Source organism: Pan paniscus, chromosome 1 (genome assembly GCF_029289425.2).
Source record: "Pan paniscus chromosome 1, NHGRI_mPanPan1-v2.0_pri, whole genome shotgun sequence".
Classification (NCBI taxonomy): domain Eukaryota; kingdom Metazoa; phylum Chordata; class Mammalia; order Primates; family Hominidae; genus Pan; species Pan paniscus.
This window is the reverse complement of record NC_073249.2, coordinates 48,441,991-48,462,719: the sequence shown is the minus strand read 5'-3', so window position 1 is coordinate 48,462,719 and position 20,729 is coordinate 48,441,991. Positions and strand designations below refer to the sequence as shown.

General features: G+C 46.6%; 1 protein-coding gene and 1 non-coding gene across 2 annotated transcripts in view; one reads left to right on the top strand and one right to left on the bottom strand.

Annotated features, from left to right (window-relative positions):
• The first annotated feature begins 7,053 nt into the window (after positions 1–7,053).
• The window catches only part of LOC100978719 (maestro heat-like repeat-containing protein family member 7), a 32,680-nt gene continuing 19,004 nt past the window's right edge, over positions 7,054–20,729 (top strand). The window contains exons 1-5 of the mRNA XM_057301265.2: positions 7,054–10,854; positions 11,362–11,497; positions 12,323–12,411; positions 14,704–14,853; positions 19,614–19,765. Coding sequence (XP_057157248.2) covers positions 10,537–10,854; positions 11,362–11,497; positions 12,323–12,411; positions 14,704–14,853; positions 19,614–19,765 — 845 coding nt within the window. The 5' untranslated portion in view covers positions 7,054–10,536. The remainder of the gene's footprint in view (positions 10,855–11,361; positions 11,498–12,322; positions 12,412–14,703; positions 14,854–19,613; positions 19,766–20,729) is intronic.
• On the bottom strand, positions 15,781–15,883 carry LOC112438296 (U6 spliceosomal RNA). Its single transcript, XR_003026753.1, has one exon. It is a non-coding gene; the product is annotated as a U6 spliceosomal RNA (small nuclear RNA).

Below are 20,729 nucleotides of genomic sequence, written 5' to 3'. Positions count from 1 at the left end.
CTTACCGGGTGAGCAGTTGGTTCTGTCTCTCAATTAACTGCGGGTGCTCAGAAGTGGTGGTGATTGCACAAGCCCTCGCTTGAGGTGTACCTAATGGGCACACATCTGCCCACTTCTGGCTACCCCTGTCACAGCTCTAGTCTCTGCATGCCTGTGATTTTTCAGGCCTGCCTCCCTGAGAAGCCTGGAGCTGAGCCAGGAACAAGACATTGCCTGAGACTTTGAGTGACACCTCCTCTAGCTGACAGCTGTTCAGGAGAGCCAGAATGCGCGCTCTCTCTCTCTCTCTCTCTCTCTCTCTCTATATATATATATATATAAAATTTTTTTTTCTTTTGAGACATGGTCTCATTCTGTCACCCAGGCTAGAACGCAGTGGCACCATCATACCTCTCTGCAGAGGTATGACCTGGGCTCAAGCAGTCCTCCCACCTCAGCCTCCCAAGTAGCTGGGAGTACAGGTGCGTGCCACCATGTCCAGCTAATTTTTGGTTATTTGTAGAGATGAGGTCTCACTATGTTGCCCAGGCTGTTCTCGAACTCCTGGGCTTAAGTGATTCTCCCACTTTGGCCTACCAAAATGCTAGGATTACAGGCATGAGCCACTGCACCCAGGCAGAGAAATCTTTAGATAACATCTACATGCCAACAATTCCCAAATTGGTATCTGCAGTCCAGATCTGCAATTCTGGAATTCCAGGCTCTTACATCCGACTGCCTATTGATATCTCCACTTTGATGCCTAGTAGACATCTCAAAATTAATATATTCCAAACTGAACTCTTAACTTTATTCCCAACTGCAAATTTGTTCTGTTCCCCACATCAGTTAATGGGAACTCAATCTTTCCAGTGTCTCAAGGCCAAAATTCTTGACTTCTCTCTCTCATACTCACATCTAGCCATCAACTATTCCTGTTGGTTCTACCCTCAACATGGATACAGAATCTGATCATTTGCATCTAACCACCTCCCTTGGTGTGAACCACCGTCTCACCTCTGTATTATTGTCATAACCTCCCAGTTGGTCTCTTGCTTCTGCCCACACCCCATGCCATTCTCCACCTCTACTCCTGATCTATTCTCAGCTGAACAGCCAGAGTGCTGTTGTTAATCAAAGTCAGACCACTTTTATTCAAAACCTGCCCAGGGCTCCTGTCCCCAAAGCCAATTGTCTTTACAATAAGCTACGAGTCCCTCATGATCTGCCCCATTACTGCTTTACCTTCACCTCCCACCACTCTTCCCTGCTCCTCCCATTCCAGGCGCCCAGGCTTCCTTGCTGTTCCTTGAGCTTTCCAGGCACGATCCTGCCTCTGGGCCTTCACACTTGCTATTGCCTTGGCTTAGAATGCTCTCTTACCAGATATATAAATGGCTTGCCATTCACGTTCTTCAAGCCCACTTAAATTCAATGAGATTTTCTTTGACCTCTGTGTATATACAAACCCAAATGGGCAAATACAAAATAAAAATTCTTTTAGAAGGGTAGTTCCTATGAAGGAACTCCCTGGTGTGTAAGAAGCTCTGTGACAGCAAAGATTATTGTCTCTTTTGTTCCCTGATGTGTCTAGGAGAGTCCTTTTACATAGTAGGTGCTCAATAAATGTATGCTAAAGAATGCACTCCTTGATTTCCTACTATATGCCAGGAAGCATTCTAATTTTTTTTCACATATTAATTTATTTAAATCCACAACAATAATAGATACTGTGATGATCATCCCCAGGTTAAGATGTCAGAACTGAAGCTTGGGGGATTTTAGTTTGCTCAAGATCACTTCTTACATGTATTAAGACTCATTGTTCATTTAATCCTCAAATAATAACAGATAGTATCATCTTCCCTGTCATACAGATGGAGAAGGTAAAGTTGACAGAGTTTAATTTGCTGGAGATCACAGAGCTGATGAAGCAGAGGAGCTGAACTTGGAACTCATGCAGTTTGGTGCCAGGGTCATTGTGTGTAGCTCCCGTGCTTTGGGTCCAAGTCCTATTCTGAGAGGCTTTTCTTGCAGGGCAGTGTGAGAGGGCAGCAGCAACTTGAACTCAGGCCTGTGTCCCATGCTGCTTTGGAGCCCAGTGGTGTCACCAGCTCCTTCCTCTTGCTTTACCTTCTCCCGACTTCACTTGGGGCAAACAGGCTGTATTCCTGGCCTCAACCCTCAGGCTCAGGGAGGCATGCCCTGAAGGCTGTGCCAGTCCAGTTGGCAAAGAAGCCTCCCAGGCTGACTTGGGGTTTCAAGTCCATTCGCAATCAAAACTTTCAAAGTCAGTCTAGGACAGCCCTAGAAATTTGTGGCCACTGGGAGTGACTTAAAGGTCTCCTCCCAATTGTTTTTCCATCCCGGGCCATTGGGCCATACCTGATGCAGAAAGTCTTTTTTTTCTTTTCTTTCTTTCTTTCTTTCTTTTTTTTTTGGAGATGGAGTCTCACTCTGTTGCCCAGGCTGGAGTGCAGTAGTGCGATCTTGGCTCACTGCAACCTCTGCTTCCTGGGTTCAAGCGATTCTCCTGTTCTCCTGCCTCAGCCTCCTGAGTAGCTAGGACTACAGGTGCATGCCACCACACTCGGCTAATTTTTTATTTTTAGTAGAGATGGGGTTTAACCATGTTGGCCAGGCTGGTCTCGAACTCCTGACCTCGGGTGATCCACCCACCTTGGCCTCCCAAAGTGCTGGGATTACAGGCATGAGCCACTGCACCCGGCTGAAAATCTCTTATCTAGTCCCCACATGACGGCCTTTCCACTTCGGCTTCCATTGGCCTAGAGAAGCTGGTTCTGGGGACCCTGGTAGCTTCTGGGCCTTCTTGGTGGACAGGAAGGGAGGGGGAAGATGACTCTGCCTTCCTGTTCCATCTGGTGGAATCAGCTAAACTCCCCCAACGACATCCCTTTTCAGGATTGCGCCAATCAGAAAGAGAAGGCTATGAGTTCATAGTGGAATTTCTAGAAGAAGAACATATGGTAAGAAAGTTCTCTGGACCTTTGTGTGAACTGAGGCGGAAAGTAGAAAAAAATAAGAGGGCTTATGCCTACTTGGGTTTTGAGTACCAGCCCTGGCTTGGAAGCCACCAGATACTCAGCCCATTGTTGCCTCGTGACTGGGCAGATCTTTGGTGGCTAGGCCACTGGACAGGGTGTCTAGGGCTCAGATCTTGCAGTTCCCTTCCTGTAGGAAGGATCTTTGTCAGAGATCCTTAGCCCCACTGTCCTCCAGAGCCCTACACAGGTGGCCAGACATTGGTGAGCAGCAGTCCTGGGGACAGGGACATTGCACTGAGAAAATCAAGTGAGCAATCCATCCTTTGGCCTAGTTGATGGGAATCTGGGCTGGGTGTGAGGAGCAGGGGTGGGGTGTAGGTCTCAGGTGCTGCCTGTGGGCAGAGCTAAGGGCTGAAGCCCAGCTTATGGGCAGCAATCTGTGTATTGTGTCCTAGTCTGAGTTCACCAAGCTGAAGTTCCTGAGAGCTGTGGAAACCTTGAGTAGTGCTGTGCATGGCCAAGCAGATGGCAGTATGGACGATTACTATCCCAAAGCCATCCTGGCCAAGAAAATTGAGGTGAGAAAGACCCAAGCTCTTCTGGGAGTTGGTCATTCAGGGATGAGGATGACAAGTCCCGGACCTGAGGGCTGGCATCTCTCTCTGAGGGGGGTTCTTGTTTTTTTGTTGTTGTTGTTGTTTGTTTGTTTCCTGGCCTTTCTAGATACTAATTCTTGAAGAATCCACTGAGATTTTGATGGGCAACATGCGTCAGCAAGCCATGCTCTGCATCGTGGCGCTGAGGTGCCTTTCCTGCTCTTACCCCCTCAGAGCGCCTGGGTCTCTGGTGCTCAGAACATTTGGGTTGGGAGGAAGGGCAAGGTTTGGGGACTTAAATTTTGGCCTGTGGGTGGCATAGCCCCCGTGTCTGCCACTTTATCTGCCTGCATCCTTGGGTGGAGGGGGTGTTCTCCAATTGTACTTTTGGAAGCCTATTAGGACGTCCAGTGAGGGAAGCTTCCCTAGCAGCCCAGGCCCTCCTTCCCTGGAGGAGAGGCCATTAGAAAGTGTTTGGGGGCTCAGATCCCCACTGTTTCCTGCATCTCAGAAACAGCAGCAGAGCACATTCTCCCAGAGGCTCCCAGTCTCTCCCAGGGACCCCAGAGCCACTTGTCATTCCCTGCCTCTCCCTGCAGTCAGGTGAATCCACCATTCCACTTGTCCCAGAAACTAGATCTGGTAAATGTGGGCATCTCCAGCCTGTTCTCTCTGCCACCTATCGTGCCCAGCCTGTACCGAAGAGACAATGCGAGTCTCTACCTCCAGGTAATCCCCACCTCTTCATGGAGAGCTCCACGGGGAGGTTTTGTCTTTGGAGTCACCTCTTGCCCTTTAACTCCCCCTCCTTTCTCCTGCTCTGACCTCTCTGCAGAGCTCTTGGCCCCCTGTTCCTGGGGCTGCTAAGAAGCACTCCAGCTGTCATACCCTCACCTGTCTTTCCAGGGATTGGCCCATGCTCCCACCCTATCCATGTCCTTGTTCACTAAGGCTCACAGCAGCCTCAGTCATGGGAGGAGACAGTCTGATAATAAAACCCACAGATACTGTGGAGCAACTGACCAGTAGACTGCCAAATCTTCCCAGGGGCCTGTAATTTTTTATTTCATTTTTAATTTTTAAATTTTGAGACGGGGTCTCACTCTGTTGCCCAGGCTGGAGTATAGTGGTGCAATCATAGCTCACTGCAGCCTCAACCTCCGGGGCTCAAGCTATCTTCCCACCTCAGCCTTTGTAGTTTTAAAAATAGATGTGTCCTGGACCCAACGGAATGAATCTAATGCGGAGAGTCCCACGGGGTCTGGCTTTCTTGGGGAGAATGGCCCAATGCCTACATTTCACCAATGGGCTCACAATTTGGGCTGGACCTGGTCCAGTCTTCACTGAGGCCAAGAAAAGTCAGCACCAAGGAAGATCAGAGTGTGGCTGGCCATGAGAGAGAGACTGCCGGGGGTGGCAGAGCCAGGCTGGCCCCACTTCCTTCCTCCAGAGGTAGGGGACAAGGAGATGGAGTGCCCCCAGGGAGCCAAGCTGGCACTGTGGCAGTCTGTTCTGGACACTCCCTGTCTCTTCACTTGTCAGAGGGTCCAGGCCTTAGACAACATGTTGCAGGCTCTTGTGATGGACAGGATGAACCCTAACATGCTCATACTACAAAACTTCCTGGAGGTAAGTGGCTGTGGAAATCAAGGAAACTGAAAGTCCATATTAATTCTAGTATGTTTGGGAGGAAAGGAAAAGAATATCAGGATAGCCTAGGTGTCATTCTAGTCCAAAGACCATCGGTTCTCAAGCCTCAGCATGCATAAACATCACTTGAAGACAAATTTCTGTATCTCCCACGAAATATCATTTTGAGGATCACAGTTTTGGAAACATAGCCCACTAAGCTGAGGACCCATTTCTGCCCAGGACTTGGACATATTGGGGCTTCAATGGTAATAACATTTATATCTGTGCCAGACTTTAATCTTCAAAGTATTTTCCCCTTTTGCAGCATCTGCCATTGCTCTGTGATAAAGAAGACCTCAGTGCTTAACCACAGGCTACTCTTATATCCCTTAATGTAATCCCCACCAGAGACTCATTGTACTTCTTTAACTGTCTTTAGAGCTTCAGAGCATTTCAAATATTCTTAGTTATGACAAATTGTTATCTCCTGAGGGTAGCTGAGTTGGGGAAACAGCCAAGAATCACTTGAAACCGACTTTCATGAACACGATGGTAATCAATTACGGTAATAAAATTTTGCATAAAGCATTAGGTGTGACTACAAAGAAGGAGACAAGATTGCCCAGGCATCTTATAAAAAGACCTTGACAAGGCCAGGTGCAGTGGCTCACGCCTGTAATCCCAGCACTTTGGGAGGCCGAGGCGGGTGGATCTCTTGAGGTCAGGTGTTTGTGACCAGCCTGGCCAACATGGTGAAACCCCGTCTCTACTAAAAATACAAAAAAATTAGCTGGGCGTGGTGGTGGGCACCTGTAATCCCAGCTACTCGGGAGGCTGAGGCAGGAGAATCTCTTGAACCCTGGAAGCGGAGGTTGCAGTGAGCTGAGATCACGCCATTGCACTCCAGCCTGGGCAACAAGAGTGAAACTCCGTCTCAAAAAAAACCCTCCAAAAACCCAAAAAGACCTTGACAAGGGCTTTAGCTAGAGGGAAATTTGTCCACATTTGGATGAGTGACATAGTTCTTTTGGAATGTATCATCTCTGGTATGTTTGTTGAGAAGGATTTTTGTGCTTTTTAGACAACCTTGCTATAAATGTAAGAACAAATGTTCTGTTGTTCTTGGAGTCTGTGGGGAACAGAGATGCAAAACTTTGGTCCTGGTCAGGGTACAGTCTTCAAGAGATCCATTACTGGGGTTCTCATTATCCAAAGATAAATGATGCCCTGCAAAATTACCACCTGAAACAGGTTCCAACATTTTGTATAAAATAGTGGAGGAATCAATTTATCTTGATAAATAAAATTAAAAGTATAAAAATAAGTTATTTTTATGCGAACAAAATGTATTTTTGCTACTTTGAGGTAATTCTCAGTCAAGTGTGTATATATTTTAGACATATTTTTCCTACAAAATGACATGATAGCATAATACAACATCATTTATTTCACATTTGACTTTGCAGAGCTGGATCAGAAAGGTCGAATTTGAGGGCTATATAGTTTTCTTAAGGGCCCTCCTTTTTCTTTTGTCTTCTTTTTTTCCGTTTTTAAATTAAGGTATAATTTACATATAGTATAATTCAGCTTTTAGTGTGTAGATCTGTGGGTTTTGACAAATGCATGCAGTCCTGTAACTACAGCCACAATTAAGCTATAGAACAGTTCTATCACCCCCCCAATTCCCCCATGACTCTATGGTCAACCCCTTCCCCATTCCCCATCCCTGGCAATGGCTGATTTGTTTCCTGTCCCTATAGTTTTGCCTTTTCTAAAATGTCATCTAGGTGCAGTGGTTCATGCCTGTAGTCCCAGCACTTCAGGAGGGCGAGGTAGGGGGATCACCTAAGCCGAGGAGTTTGAGACCAGCCTGGGCAACATATGAGACCCCGTCTCTACTAAAAATAAAAGAAATATATTAGCTGGGCATGTGGTGTGTGCCTGTTGTCTCAGCTACTTGGGAGGCTGTGGTGAGGGGATCGCCTGAAGCCTAGAGGTTGAGGCTGCAGTGCGCTGTGATCATGCTACCGCACTCCAGACTGGGCAACAAAGCTAGACCCTGTCTCGAAAATAATTAATTAATTAATTAAGATAATTAAAATGTTATCTAAGGCTGAGTACTCCAGCCTGGGGAACAAAGCGAGACCCTATCTCAAAAATAAATAAATAAAATAATTAAAATGTTATCTAAGGCTGAGTACAGTGGCTCATGCCTGTAATTCCAGCACTCTGGGAGGATCACTTGAGCCCAGGAGATCAAGACCAGCCTGGGCAACAGTGAGACCCCCATCTCTACAAATAATAAAAAAATTATCCAGGCGTGGTGGTATGTACCTGTGGTCCCAGCTACTTGGGAGGCTGAGGTGGGAAGATCACCTGAGCCCAGGAGGTCGAGGCTGCAGTGAGCTGTGACAGTGCCACTGCACTCCAGCCTGGGCAATATACAGGGAGACTTTGTCTCAAAAAAAAAAAAAAAAAAAAAGACATCTAAGTAGAATTATCCAGTAGACAGTCTCTGGAGTCTGTCTTCTTTCATTTAGCATAATGCATTTGAGATTTATTCATGTTGTTATGTGTATCAGTACTTCGTTTCTTTTTATTTTTTAATTGAGTAGATGGATCACAGTTTGTGCATTAATTTTCCAGTTGAGGAACTTTGGGGTTGTTTCCAGACTGGGATGATTACAAATGAAGCTGCTATAAATCTTTGTGTGCAGGCTTTTGTATGAACACAGGTTTTTATTTCACTTGAGTAAATTTCTTGGGGTGGGACTGCTGTGTTTTATGGCATGTGGATGTTTCACTTTATAAGATACTTCCCAGTCCAGCGTGGTGGCTCACGCCTGTAATCCCAGCCCTTGGGGAGGCCAAGGAGGGTGGATCACCTGAGGTTGGGAGTTTGAGACCAGCCTGACCAACATGAAGAAACCCCATCTCTACTGAAAATACAAAATTAGCCGGGCGTGGTGGCACATGCCTGTAATCCCAGCTATTTGGGAGGCTGAGGCAGGAGAATCGCTGGAACCTAGGAGGTGGAGATTGCTGTGAGCCGAGATTGCGCCATTGCACCTCAGCCTGGGCAACAAGAGCAAAACTCCCTCTCAAAAAAGAAAAAGGTGGGGGGGATACTTCCAAAGTGTTTTCCCACGTGGCCATTTTCCACTTCCACTAGCAATGTGTAAGAGTCCCAGTTGCTCTGCATCCCTGCCAGCATGTGGTATTGTTAGTGTTTCCTTTTAGGCATTCTTATAGATGTGTAGTGGTATCTCTTTGTGGTTTTAACTTGCGTTTCCTAGTGACTAATGTTGGGCACGTTTTCATAGTCTTATTTGCCATCTACATATCTGCTTTGATGAAGCGTCTATTTAAATCTTTTGCCCATTTTTTTATTGGGTTGTTTTCTTATTTGGGGGTTTGAGGGTTATTTTATTTTATTTTATTTTATTTTATTTTATTTGAGATAGAATCTCACTCTGTTGCCCAGGCTGGAGAGCAGTGACACCATCACTACTCACTGCAGCCTCGAACCTCCCCGAGAGACCTTCCCACCTCAGGATCCTGAGTAGCTAGGACCATAGGTGTGCACCACCATGCTCCACTAATTTTTGAATGTTATGGGCCAGGCACAGTGGCTCATGCCTGCAGTCCCAGCACTTTGAGAGGCTGAGGCGGGTGGATCACTTGAGGTCAGGAGTTCAAGATCAGCCTGGCCAACGTGGCAGAACCCCATCTCTACTAAAAATACAAAACTTAGCCAGGTGTGGTGGCATATGCCTGTAATCCCAGCTACTGAGGTGGCTGAGGCAGGATAATCTCTTGAACCTGGGGGGAGAAGGTTGCGGTGAGCCAAGATCATGCCACTGCACTCCAGCCTGGGCGACAGAGCGAGAATCCGTCTCAAAAAAAAAAAAAAAAGAAAAAATTTATGTAGAGCTATGGTCTCCCTATGTTGCCCATACTGGTCTCGAGCTCCAGGGTGCAAGCAATCCTCCTGTCTTGGCCTCCCAAAGTGCTGGTATTACAAGTGTGTGAGCCACCATGCCCAGCCTTGAGAGCTCTTTGTATATTCTGGATATAAATATTTTGTCAGATATGTGATTTGCAGACATTTTCTCCCATTTTGTGGCCTGATTTTATACAGTGTCTTTTTTTTTTTTTTTTTTTGAGACAGAGTCTCACTCTGTCGCCCAGGCTGGAGTGCAGTGGCATGATCTCAGCTCACTAAACCTCTGCCTCCCCGGTTCAAGCAATTCTCCTGCCTCAGCCTCCTGAATAACAGGGATTACAGGCATGTGCCACCACACCCAGCTAATTTTTGTATTTTTAGCAGAGACAGGATTTCACCATATTGGCTGGGCATTCATTGAATGCCCACATCGTGTTGAACTCCTAACCTCAGGTGACGCACCCACCTCAGCCGCCCAAAGTGTTGGGATTACAGGCGTGAGCCACTGCACCCAGCCCTGGCCACTCTTAACAGTATCTTTTGAAGAGCAGGTAGTTATTCATTTTGATGAAGTCCAAATCATTATTTTTTTTTTATGGTTATACTTTCTTTGTATTATTTAGGAATTTTTGCCTCCCTTAAGTATTTTCTCATTTTCTTCTAGAATCTTATCATTCTAGATTTTAAGTCTGTGGTCAATTCTGAATTAACTTTTGTATTGGATGGTCAGGTACACGTTGTAGTTCATTTTTCTTTTTTTGGCACATGAATGTCCATGATGGGGTTCAATGCTCTGGGAGAAAGGCTACCCTGAAGGACACCTGTCCAGCAGCTATGATACGGGACACACTTTCCCAAAAGTTTGTAGCAAGCAGGACACAGGCCTGTCTTCCCTGGTGGGATCTCAACCTAGTGTGGTAATAATAACACTTACAGGGAAGTGTTGTTATGGGAGGATAGAGTGCATTATTCTATTCAGAATACTTACCTGTGTCACTATTATTATTAACCTCCAGAAATGAATGGCTCTGAATCTCATCCTTCAGAGACCACTTTACCCCTTCCCCTGGCCTAGCAGGTAGGGGTTTGCATGGATATGCCACCAAGAGAGCCCTGTCTCCCCATCTTATCCCATTCCTGCTTACCCACTGCTTTGTAATTCTACATCTAAGGCACAGCACTGTCTTTAAACATTCCTGTCAGAAGAGACCCAGAAGGTAGCAGGTGAAGCCCCGGAGACTTTTTTTTTTTGAGACAGAATCTCACTCTGTTGCCCAGGCTGGAGCGCAGTAGTGCGATCTCAGCTCACCGCAACCTCCGCCTCCCAGGTTCAAGCCATTTTGCTGCCTCAGTCTCCCGAGTAGCTGGGACCACAGGCATGTACCACCACACCCAGCTAATTTTTTGTATAGCCCCGGAGACTCCTAAACACACCTTTGCTTTGCCAAGTTCATGGGGCCGTGTGCTCTGGTGCCTGGCACAACTCCCTCCTTTTTGTCTTTTTAGCAGTCAGAGATGTGGAATTGAGAAGGAAGGGAGCAGCACTCCCACAGAAGGTGTTCACAAGGTCTCTTTACTCCTTTTCCAGATCATCTTACCTTGGTCATTACTGTCAGACAAAGTGCACGAACAGATGCGGGCCTTGGGCACTATTTCCTGGCTGCTGAGGTTTATTTGCAATTTCCCCGAACTGTCAGTGAGTGCTTGGAGTGGGGGGAAAGGCTGACCCAGTGGGCCCTGCTTCTCTGCACATGGGGTACCTGAGAACCTGTGGTTCTGCAGGGGGTTACTGGGGGGTGGGCGGTCAGAGTGTCCCTCTTTTTTTGCATTAGTGCCTTTTCTGTTCCTATGGGGGAAGAGGCTTAACTTGTTTGCTTGGTTTGCCCTTGGCCAAGTGAGTTTCAATTGGCTGGACACATCTCAGCCTTGTTGGGGGACCTTGGCCTAAACAGCTGGGTTGGGTCCACAGCTTCCCACTGGCTAACATATTTTAGGGATCTGGCTGCCCCATTTCCCTGGGTGCTGCTTTGAAAGGTTTTTCTTGGGCAGGGAAAGAGTGTGGAGCTGGTGTGGTGAGGGGATACATGCAGGCAAATGATTTAGTGGTGTAGAGGGGTGGGGAGTTGGAGAGGGATGGTGGCCACAGTATGGGGAATTTCCTTTTGGGGTGATGGGGAGTTAACCAGTTTCCTCTTCTGGGCAGCACATGGAGGAATTCTCAATGAGTGGGAAACTGATGAGCATCTTCGGCCTGTTCGTCATGGGCTGCAACCATGAGATCAGCATAGAGGCATCAGAGGCGTTGCATTACCTGTTCAAAATCCTTGTGTTTCAGAGAAGTAAGCAACATGAGCCTGAGTGGCCACCGGGCTACAGCCGTGGGGACCCATGAATAACAACAGCATATAAGCACCGTTCATTGAATGCCCACATTGTGTCAGGCACACGATGAAGGGCAGTTCCTTCTCATGAGGGCAATGGAGTAAATATGCTATGATGCCCCAAGATGAGGGATCCCTGTTACAAGTAGATCTGGAAACTTTATCTGGATGAGCTCCAACCCCATTGCTGATGCAATGCCCTCTTGTAAGAGATTCTAAGAGATTCTCGGGGAAAAGGGGAGCTAGGCTTGCAGCCACCTGTGGAATCAACTTGGATACTCAATATTTCCCAGTGGTCTCAGCCTTACTGCTAGGCCTAAGACTGGGAAAATGAACATCTTTTCTTAGGGAACAAATTTGGGAGTCCCAGATTGAGACCCTCTTTGCTCAAGGAAAACAAAAAATACAAACAGTCACACACGCTTACAGAGGTGCCAGGAGGATTTGCAAATATCCCTAAAAGGAGTTTCAGAAACTCTGACTTCTCATGGTTCAACAGGGCATACTTCTTATAAGGGCATTTGCTCAGCACCCACGGGTAGAACAGTCCACATTCTGGCACAGCGCAGGAACAGCTGCAAGGACCAGACTGAGTCCCCAGCCACATTCTCCCTCCACCCATTGGCCTGGTGCTGGGGAACTCTTCCCATTCTGTTGAGCAAATGTTATTTCACCCATTTCACTCTGTTGATCTTCTCTGAGGTTTGGAGGGGAAATAAAGAAGGGTGTGTTCCTATTTCCCTGTTAAGGCCCTGCCCCTTAATTGTTGTTTTTGGATTGAAGGTGTGAAACAAAAGACAGAGACTATCCTGAAGGATTTGCAGAAGCATTTCCGTGGAGCATGGCTTGCCAGCCTGCAGGATCTAACACTGGTAACCCTCACTCTCCACAGTGCATGAAATGCCCAGATGGGGAGCCATGACAGGGAAGAAAGAGAGCTGGGGTGGGGAGATTGTAGAGGGCCTGGGTGGGGCCACAGAGGAGTACTCCTTCACCCAGGGGAGTGTCTCCAAAGCTCAAGGTCTCATGGAGAGCAGGCTGGAGGGGTAAGATTCATTCCCTAGCTGCACTTGAGTTGACTGAGGCTTGAGGTCACTGAGAGAGTTCTTTTTTTTTTGAAATAGAGTCTTTCTCTGTCGCCCAGGCTGGAGTGGCATGATCTCAGCTTACTGCAACCTCTGACTCCTGGGTTCAAATGATTCTGTAGCCTCAGCCTCCCGAGTAGCTGGGATTACAGGTGTGTGCCACCACGCCCAGCTAATTTTTGTATTTTTTAGTAGAGATGGGGTTTCACCATGTTGGCCAGGCTGGTCTCAGACTCCTGACTTCAGGTGATCCACCCGCGCTGGCCTCCCAAAGTGCTAGGATTACAGGCATGAGCCACTGCACCTGGCCAAGAGAGTTCTTTAAAAGAAGTATAGTCAACCCTATTCTCCTCCTACAGATTGTGCCCTTGTACCTTATTTGTAGCCTAGCCTTAATTTTTTTTATTCAGTAAAGATGTATTGGTTGTCTTAGCTGGGCGTGGTGGCTCATGCCTGTAATCCCAGCACTTTGGGAGGCCGAGGCGGGTGGATCACGAGGTCAGGAGATCGAGACCATCCTGGCTAACATGGTGAAACCCCATCTCCACTAAAAATACAAAAAAAAAAAATTAGCCGGGCATGGTGGCGGGCGCCTGTAGTCCCAGCTACTTGGGAGGCTGAGGCAGGGGAATGGCGTGAACCTGGGAGACGGAGCTTGCAGTGAGCCGAGATCAAGTCACTGCACTCCATCCTGGGCGACAGAGCGAGACTCCATCTCAAAAAACACAAAAAGATATATTGGTTGTCTTAGATATGGTGTCTCCAGGCTCAATCAACTCAAATCACTACAGTCAGAAATCCAGGAGTCATCCCTTGCTCTTTCCTCTCCCTCACTCTTCACATCCAATTCAACACCAGGTTTGTTCATTCTGCCTCCTGGATAGCTCTTGAATTTGTCCACTCTGCTCCAGCCCCACTGTGGGGCCCCCAGCATCTCTTGCCTGGGTCACTCCAGCAGCCCCTTACTGATCATCCTGTTTCCAACTGTGCTTCTTGTCACATCACTTTCTATGCTACAGTCAGAGAACTGCATTTCTAAAATGCAAATGCTGAGATGTAGTATTCCCTTTCAGACTGCATTGAATCCCCACTGTCCTCATTCTAAAGTCCAAACTTGTTCACTTGACCCACAAGACCCTTCATGATCTGGTCCCTGCTGTAACTGTCCTGCCTCATCTTGTCTTAGTCTCCTTTTTCCACCTGGCCCAGGTCTCCCTTGCAGGACACAGTAGTTAGGCTGAACTTCCTTCCACTCCAGGCCTTTGCATATTCTGTTCCCTCTGCCTGGAACTCTGTCCTTCTTTTTCCTTGGGTCTGAATCATGGCGGTAGGGGAACCAAACACATCCTTCTTCACATGGCAGTAGGAAGGAGAAGTGCTGAGCAAAGGAGAAAACATCCCTTATAAAACCATCAGATCTTGTGAGAGCTCACTCACTATCACAAGAACAGCATGAGGGTAACCACCTTGACACATGGGGATTATGGGAACTACAATTCAAGATGAGATTTGGGTGGGAATACAGCCAAACTGTATCACTGACATTGCACCATAACTGCCTGTTTACTTGCCCTGACTTGATGGTAAATTCCTTGAGGGTAAAGGCATTGTATGTCTTAGTCGCAGTTGTCCTGAGCTCCCAGCAATAGAACCAGGCACAGAGCTGGGCCTCAATATTGTTTGAGTGAATGAGCTTCACGTGGATATGCAGGTGCAGGCTCAGAGGCATGAGGCATGTCTGCTGTACATAATAGCACTCCTACTTGCTTTGGAATGCTGCAAGCTCAGTAAACGTCAGAACTAATTTCCAATGGACTCACTTGCTTGCATTCCAAATGGAAGTAGAAAAGCCTTTTGCATTGTCCTCTGTATCAAGTTGTCAGGACCATTGCTCCTTCCTGGAGACTTCAGAGCTGGTGGCACTCTGAGGCTTGGCTCACACCACGGAATAGCCAGATGCTGACCAGGGGCTGCCTCCACTGGCCCCTGGTTGATTAGTCTCTTTGGAAGCCAGAGGCTTTGGGGCAGACCCAAGTTGGGATGCTGACATTGTGGAGACAGCTGTTCTTCTTTCTTCAGTTCTTCAAGAAATACCTGACCCCTGAGGAGAGAGCAGATATGATCACGGTGAGCATGGAGGCCATGACCAACACCAGCAGGCGTGACATCTCTGCAGCTTCCAAGATGTTAAAGATGATCCTGAAGTACACGATTCCAGAGATCGGGAAGGTAGCAGCTCTGGGGGACCTAATGGCTCAAGGTCAATTTAAGGATTCTTCCTTTCTGTTCTGTTTTGGGTCTTGTTCTATCTCCTACCAGTTTGAGTTTAAAGAATCACATGCTTCAACCCAGAGGAGAAAAGGCTAAATGAGGAGTTGTGATTGTGGAAAAGACTCTTCTTTGGGAAGGGTTGACCATCTGGCTTCCATCTCCACCAGGATGGGAAGAAGAATTGAGTCAAAGCTATAGCAGACTGCTAGGGCCTGCTAGGACCAGGAAAGACCACAGTCATTCTTCCTGCTTCCAGACAGTATTTGATATGTTAGATCTATAGGTGCCTTCTTGTTTATTTAGGAGGGATAATTCAGGGGTGTGTGTGTATATAAATATAAATATAATATATATCCATAAACTTGTGACACACTAACATAAATAGAGATGAAATACAGAGACTCCTTTATGAGAGCTGGGACTGGTTCTCAGTAAAATTGAGACAGCGTAGGGCTGGGCGTAGTGGCTTACACCTGTAATCCTAGCACTTTGGGAGGCTGAGATGGGGGGGATCACTTGAGCCTAGGAGTTTGAAACCAGCCTGGGCAATGTAGCAAGACCCCATCTCTTAAAAACATTAATAAAAAAATTAAGACAGCACAGTTTAGCTGTCCTTTTTATCATAGTATTTTAAAATACCTGATGGACTGATGGAGTCCCTCTTCTTTTAATGGCCTAACCCACTTCTCTAACTCACTTATGACCTCTCCACTATAGGTCCTATGAGCAGTTCCAGGATCTTACATTTTCCACTTCTCTGGCCTGGATTGCCTTTTGATTGAATGCCTCAGAGCAGACCACTGATAAGTTGAAGGGGGCCCCAAAGGTCAACTACTCTAACTCCCCACTTGATGCTTGTAATCTCTTTTTAAGGTTTTAAATCTATTTTGTATGGAATGCTTCACGAATTTACAGGTCATCCTTGTGCAGGGGCCATGCTAATCTTCTCTGTGTTATTCCAATTTTAGTATCTGTGAAGCGAGCACAATGCTCGTAATCTCTTCGAGAGCACCCCAGACCACTGGACACCCAGATGGTGCTGAAAGCAATCTTGAGGCCCTCGCTACCTTAAACCATAGCTCATTTGTATTTGTAAATGACTTTCTTTTTTAAAAAAAATAATTTTTAATTTACAAAAAGGATATATATTTATGGCATACAACATGATATTTTGAAATATGTATACATTGTGGAATGGCTAAACCAAGCTAATTAACATATTGATTAACTCACATACTTTTTTTTTGTAGTGAGAACATTGAAAATCTACTGTCTTAGCAAATTTCAAGTATAGAATAGTCACCACGTTGTACAATAGATCTGAACTTATTTCTCCTGTTTAAGTGAAATTTTGTATCCTTTGACCAATATCTCCCCAATCCTCCTCACCTCCAGCCCCTGGTAACCACCATTGTACTCTCTGCTTCTATGAGTTTGACTTTTTTAGATTCCACATCTAAGTGAGATCACCCAGTATTTGTTTTTCTATACCTGGCTTGTTTTGTTTTTCAAAACAAAACAGGTTCATGTATACTGTTAAATGACAGGGTTTCCTTCATTTTTAAGGGTGAATAGCATTCCATTGTGTATATGCCACATTTTCTTTATCCATTTATCTGTTGTTGGAAGCTTAGGTTCTTTCCCTATCATGGCTATTACAAAAAACGCTGCAATGAACAGGGGAGTGCAGATATCTCTTCCAGACACTGGCTTCATTTTCTTTGGCTATATACCCATAAGTGGTATTGGTAGTTTTACTTTTAGTTTTTTGAATAACCTCCATAATGTTGGAATTTTCCATAATGGTTGTGCTAATTTACATTCTACCAACAGTGTATAAGGGTGAACCACTTTCCTTATCTAAAAGTTCTAACTTACAGCACACTGAAGTCTGCATCCCCATAGTTTCTAGTCCCTGGCCCAAGTTTACCTTCTTGGGTTATGCAGAATTCAATTAATATTCAAGTGTTACTAATGCTAGGTGCTATATACTGTGCTAGTTTCTTTTACATATTCTTGTATTGAATTCTTACAACATATCTGTTGTAAGAATTATTTTCTCTTTAGAAACGAGAAGGCCAGGTGCAGTGGCTCACACCTGTAATCCCAGCACTTTGGGAGGCCCAGGAAGGAGGATCGCTTGAGTTTGGGAGTTCAAGACCAGCCTGGGCAATATAGTGAGACCTCATTTCTACTAAAAATCAAAAGCATTAGTTGCGCATGGTGGCACACACTTGTAGTCCCAACTACTAGGGAGGTTGAGATGAGAGGATAGCTTGAACTCACGGGATGGAGGCTGCAGGGAGCTATAACTGCGCCACTGCACCCCAGCTGGAACACCAGAGCTAGACCCTGTCTCAAAAGAAAAACAAAATGAGAAAAGGCTCAAAGACGCCATGAGCCTTAATTACTGAAGTTTCGTCAGCAGTTACTAGGTAACAGACACTGTTCCAACCAATTCAGATGCATTAACTCAGAACTGTTGATTTGGGTAAAATCGTCCTCATATTTTGCGTGAGGAAATAGAGCGCAGAGGATGAAAAGCTTTCCCAAGCTCACACAGTTGGTAAGTGGGGAGGTGAAATTCACATCCAGGTAGTATGACTTTAGAGTTCATGCGGACCACCACCTGTTGCCTCCACCCCACATGGCCAGTAAACAGCAAGGACTGACTCTTCTCTCCCTCCATAATAGTCTTGAGACCATTCGGAGGCAGCAATCCTATGCCCTCTGGCTTCCTCTCTCTAAGTTACTCATCCTTAGATTCTTCCTTCATTCTTCATGACATGGTTTCCAGACATGGTTCTGGTCTCCCCTGGCTGCTCTCTATTTTGTCCCTCTTAAAATATGGGGTCTGTTCCGTGGTGGGCAGGTCTGTATAAAGCTACCCTTAAAATCCAAGGAAGCTGAGAGGTCAAAGAAAGAGGTTGATGAATCCAGTTTCTGAGAAAGAAACTACTCCGGAGGCAGAGGCAGGAGAATTGCTTGAACCCAGGAGGCGGAGGTTGCAGTGAGCCCAGATTGCGCCACCGCACTCCAGCCTGGGAGGCAGAAGGAAACTCCGTCTCAAAAAAAAAAAAGACCCGGCGTGGTGGCTCACGCCTGTTATCCCAGCACTTTGGGGGGCTGAGGGAGGTGGATCACCTGAGGTCAGGAGTTTGAGATCAGCCTGACCAACATGGCAAAACCACATCGCTACTAAAGATACAAAAATTAGCCGGGCGTGGTGGCGTGTGCCTGTAGTCCCAGCTACTTGGGAGGCTGAGGTAGGAGGATCACCTGAAACCGGGGGGTGGAGGTTGCAGTAAGCTGAGATTGCGCCACTGCATTCCAGCCTGGGCGACCGAGCCAGACTCCGTCTGAAACAAAACAAAAAACAAAACAGAAGCCATGTCCCAGGAGGCTGCGAGATGAGATGGTGGACCCCCCAGCCATCACCCACCATGGCCCAGGGCTTCTATACAATAGGAGTCGGACATGGTGGGTGTGCCTCTAGTCCCAGCTACTGGGAGGCTGAGGTGGGAGAATCACTGGAGCCCAGGACATCAAGGCTGCAGTGAGCTATGAGCATGCCACTACCCTGTCTCTAAGAAACTAACAAATATACCTTAGAGAAGGAATGTGTTGGGCAATTAAAATCAACCCCTCAGGAAAAAGCAAGAATGCTACGCAAATCTGCCCTAAGGGCAGGATTTATGGTAAGGGTTGTTTCGACCTAAGGACAGGATTTACAGCAACAATAGATAAAGTAAGTCCGGGCACGGTGGCTCACGCCTGTAATCCCAGCACTTTGGGAGGCCGAGGCGAGTGGATCAGGAGGTCAGGAGATCGAGACCATCCTGGCCAACATAGTGAAACCCTGTCTCTACTAAAAATACAAAAATTAGCTGGGCGTGGTGGTGAGTGCCTATAGTCCCAGCAATTCGGGAGACTGAAGCAGGAGAATCTCTTGAACTCAGAAGGTGGAGGTTGCAGTGAGCTGAGATGGTGCTACTGCACTCCAGCCTGGCGATAGAGCAAGACTCTGTCTAAAAAAAAAAAAAAAAAAAGATCAAGTAGAAATCTTAGAGGTATTCTGGGAACCGAGATTAATCAGAAGTCAATATGGTGACCAAAACGAAAAGAAAAGGAAAAAATTAAACAAAAAGAAAAAAAAGAAGTCAATATTGTAGGCCAGGCGCTGTGGCTCATGCCTGTGACCCTAGCACTTTGGGAGACCTAGGTGGGCAGACTGCCTGAGCCCAGGAGTTCGAGACCAGCGTGGGCAACATGGTAAAATCCTGTCTCCAATAAAAACACAAAAAAATCAGCCGGGAGAGGTGATGTGCACCTGTAATCCCAGCTACTCGGGAGGCTGAGGCACGATAAAACCCAGGAGGTGGAGGTTGCAGTGAGCTGAGATCTCACCACTGCACTCCAGTTGCATGGGCGACACAGCGAGACTCTGTGTCAAAAAAAAAACAACAACAAAAAAGTCAATATGGTGGATTAGCATCCAACATGGGGTTGTTTCAGGCCCCATAGGGTCCAAGACAGTCCACAGTCCTGAGGGTATGGCCTGACCAGAGCAGAGTGCAGTGGGACGGTGACTTTTTTGGTCTGGGCATGCTATGTGTGCATCATGTGCAGCTCTACAGGTGAAGTGGGTGCCTAGTTATGTGGATGCTGGTGAGCTGGTGTTGAGTGTCTGGAAAGAACCTCCTTTTCCCTCATTTCAGGTGCCAGAAATCATCCAGTACATTCACTACCACATGAACAGCATTACAGAAACCACAGCCCAAAAGACCATTAAGAAGATCCTGTATCTGCTGTCCCAGTACTACACTGAAGTTATCCTGACACTATTGAAGATAGCAGATCAGTCACAAAAGTAGGTGACTTTCGATCCCACAAGTACATGCCCCCAATAGTCTATTTGCTTCTTCTTAAAACATATTCAGGACCTGAGCAGGGGCTCACTTCTGTAATCCCAGCACTTTGGGAGGCCCAGGTGGACAGATCACCTGGGAGTCAGGAGTTTGAGACTAGCCTGGCTGACATGGTGAAACCCCGCCTCTACTAAAAATACAAAAAATTAGCCAGGCATGGTGGTGGGTGCCTGTAATCCCAGCTATTCAGGAGGCTGAGTCAGGAGAACTGCTTGAACTTGGGAGGCAGAGGTTGCAGTGAGCCGAGATCACGCCATTGAACTCCAGCCTGGGCAACAAGAACGAAACTCCATCTCCAAAAAAAAAAAGGAAAAAAGTAGCGGCTGGGCACGGTGACTCACGCCTGTAATTTCAGCACTTTGGGAGGCCGAGGTGGGTGGATCATCTGGGGTCAGGAGTTCAAGACCATCCTGGCCAATATGGTGAAACCCCATCTCTACTAAAAATACAAAAATTAGCCAGGCATGGTGGCGGGGGCCTGTAATCCCAGCTACTCAGGAGGCTGAGGCAGGAGAATCGCTTGAACCTGGGAGGCGGAGGTTGCAGTGAGCCGAGATCGTGCCACTGCACTCCCGCCTGGGAGATAGAGTGAGATGCTGTCTAATATATATATATATATAGATAGCTGTTCTAACAAGTGTGTGGTGGCCTCTCATTGTGGTTTTAATTTGCATTTCCCTAATTCAATTGCAACTAATGATGATGGGCATCGTTTCATGTCTTTCTTTGCCATTCATATATCTTCTCTAGTCAAGTATCCAAGTCTTTTACCCATTTCATTGTTGGGTCGTTTGTTTTCTTATTGGTGAGTTTTGAGAGTTCTTTATATATTCTGTATACAAGTCTTTTGTCAGATATACAATTTTCATGTATATCTCCCATTTTGTGGATTGTCTTTTCATTCTC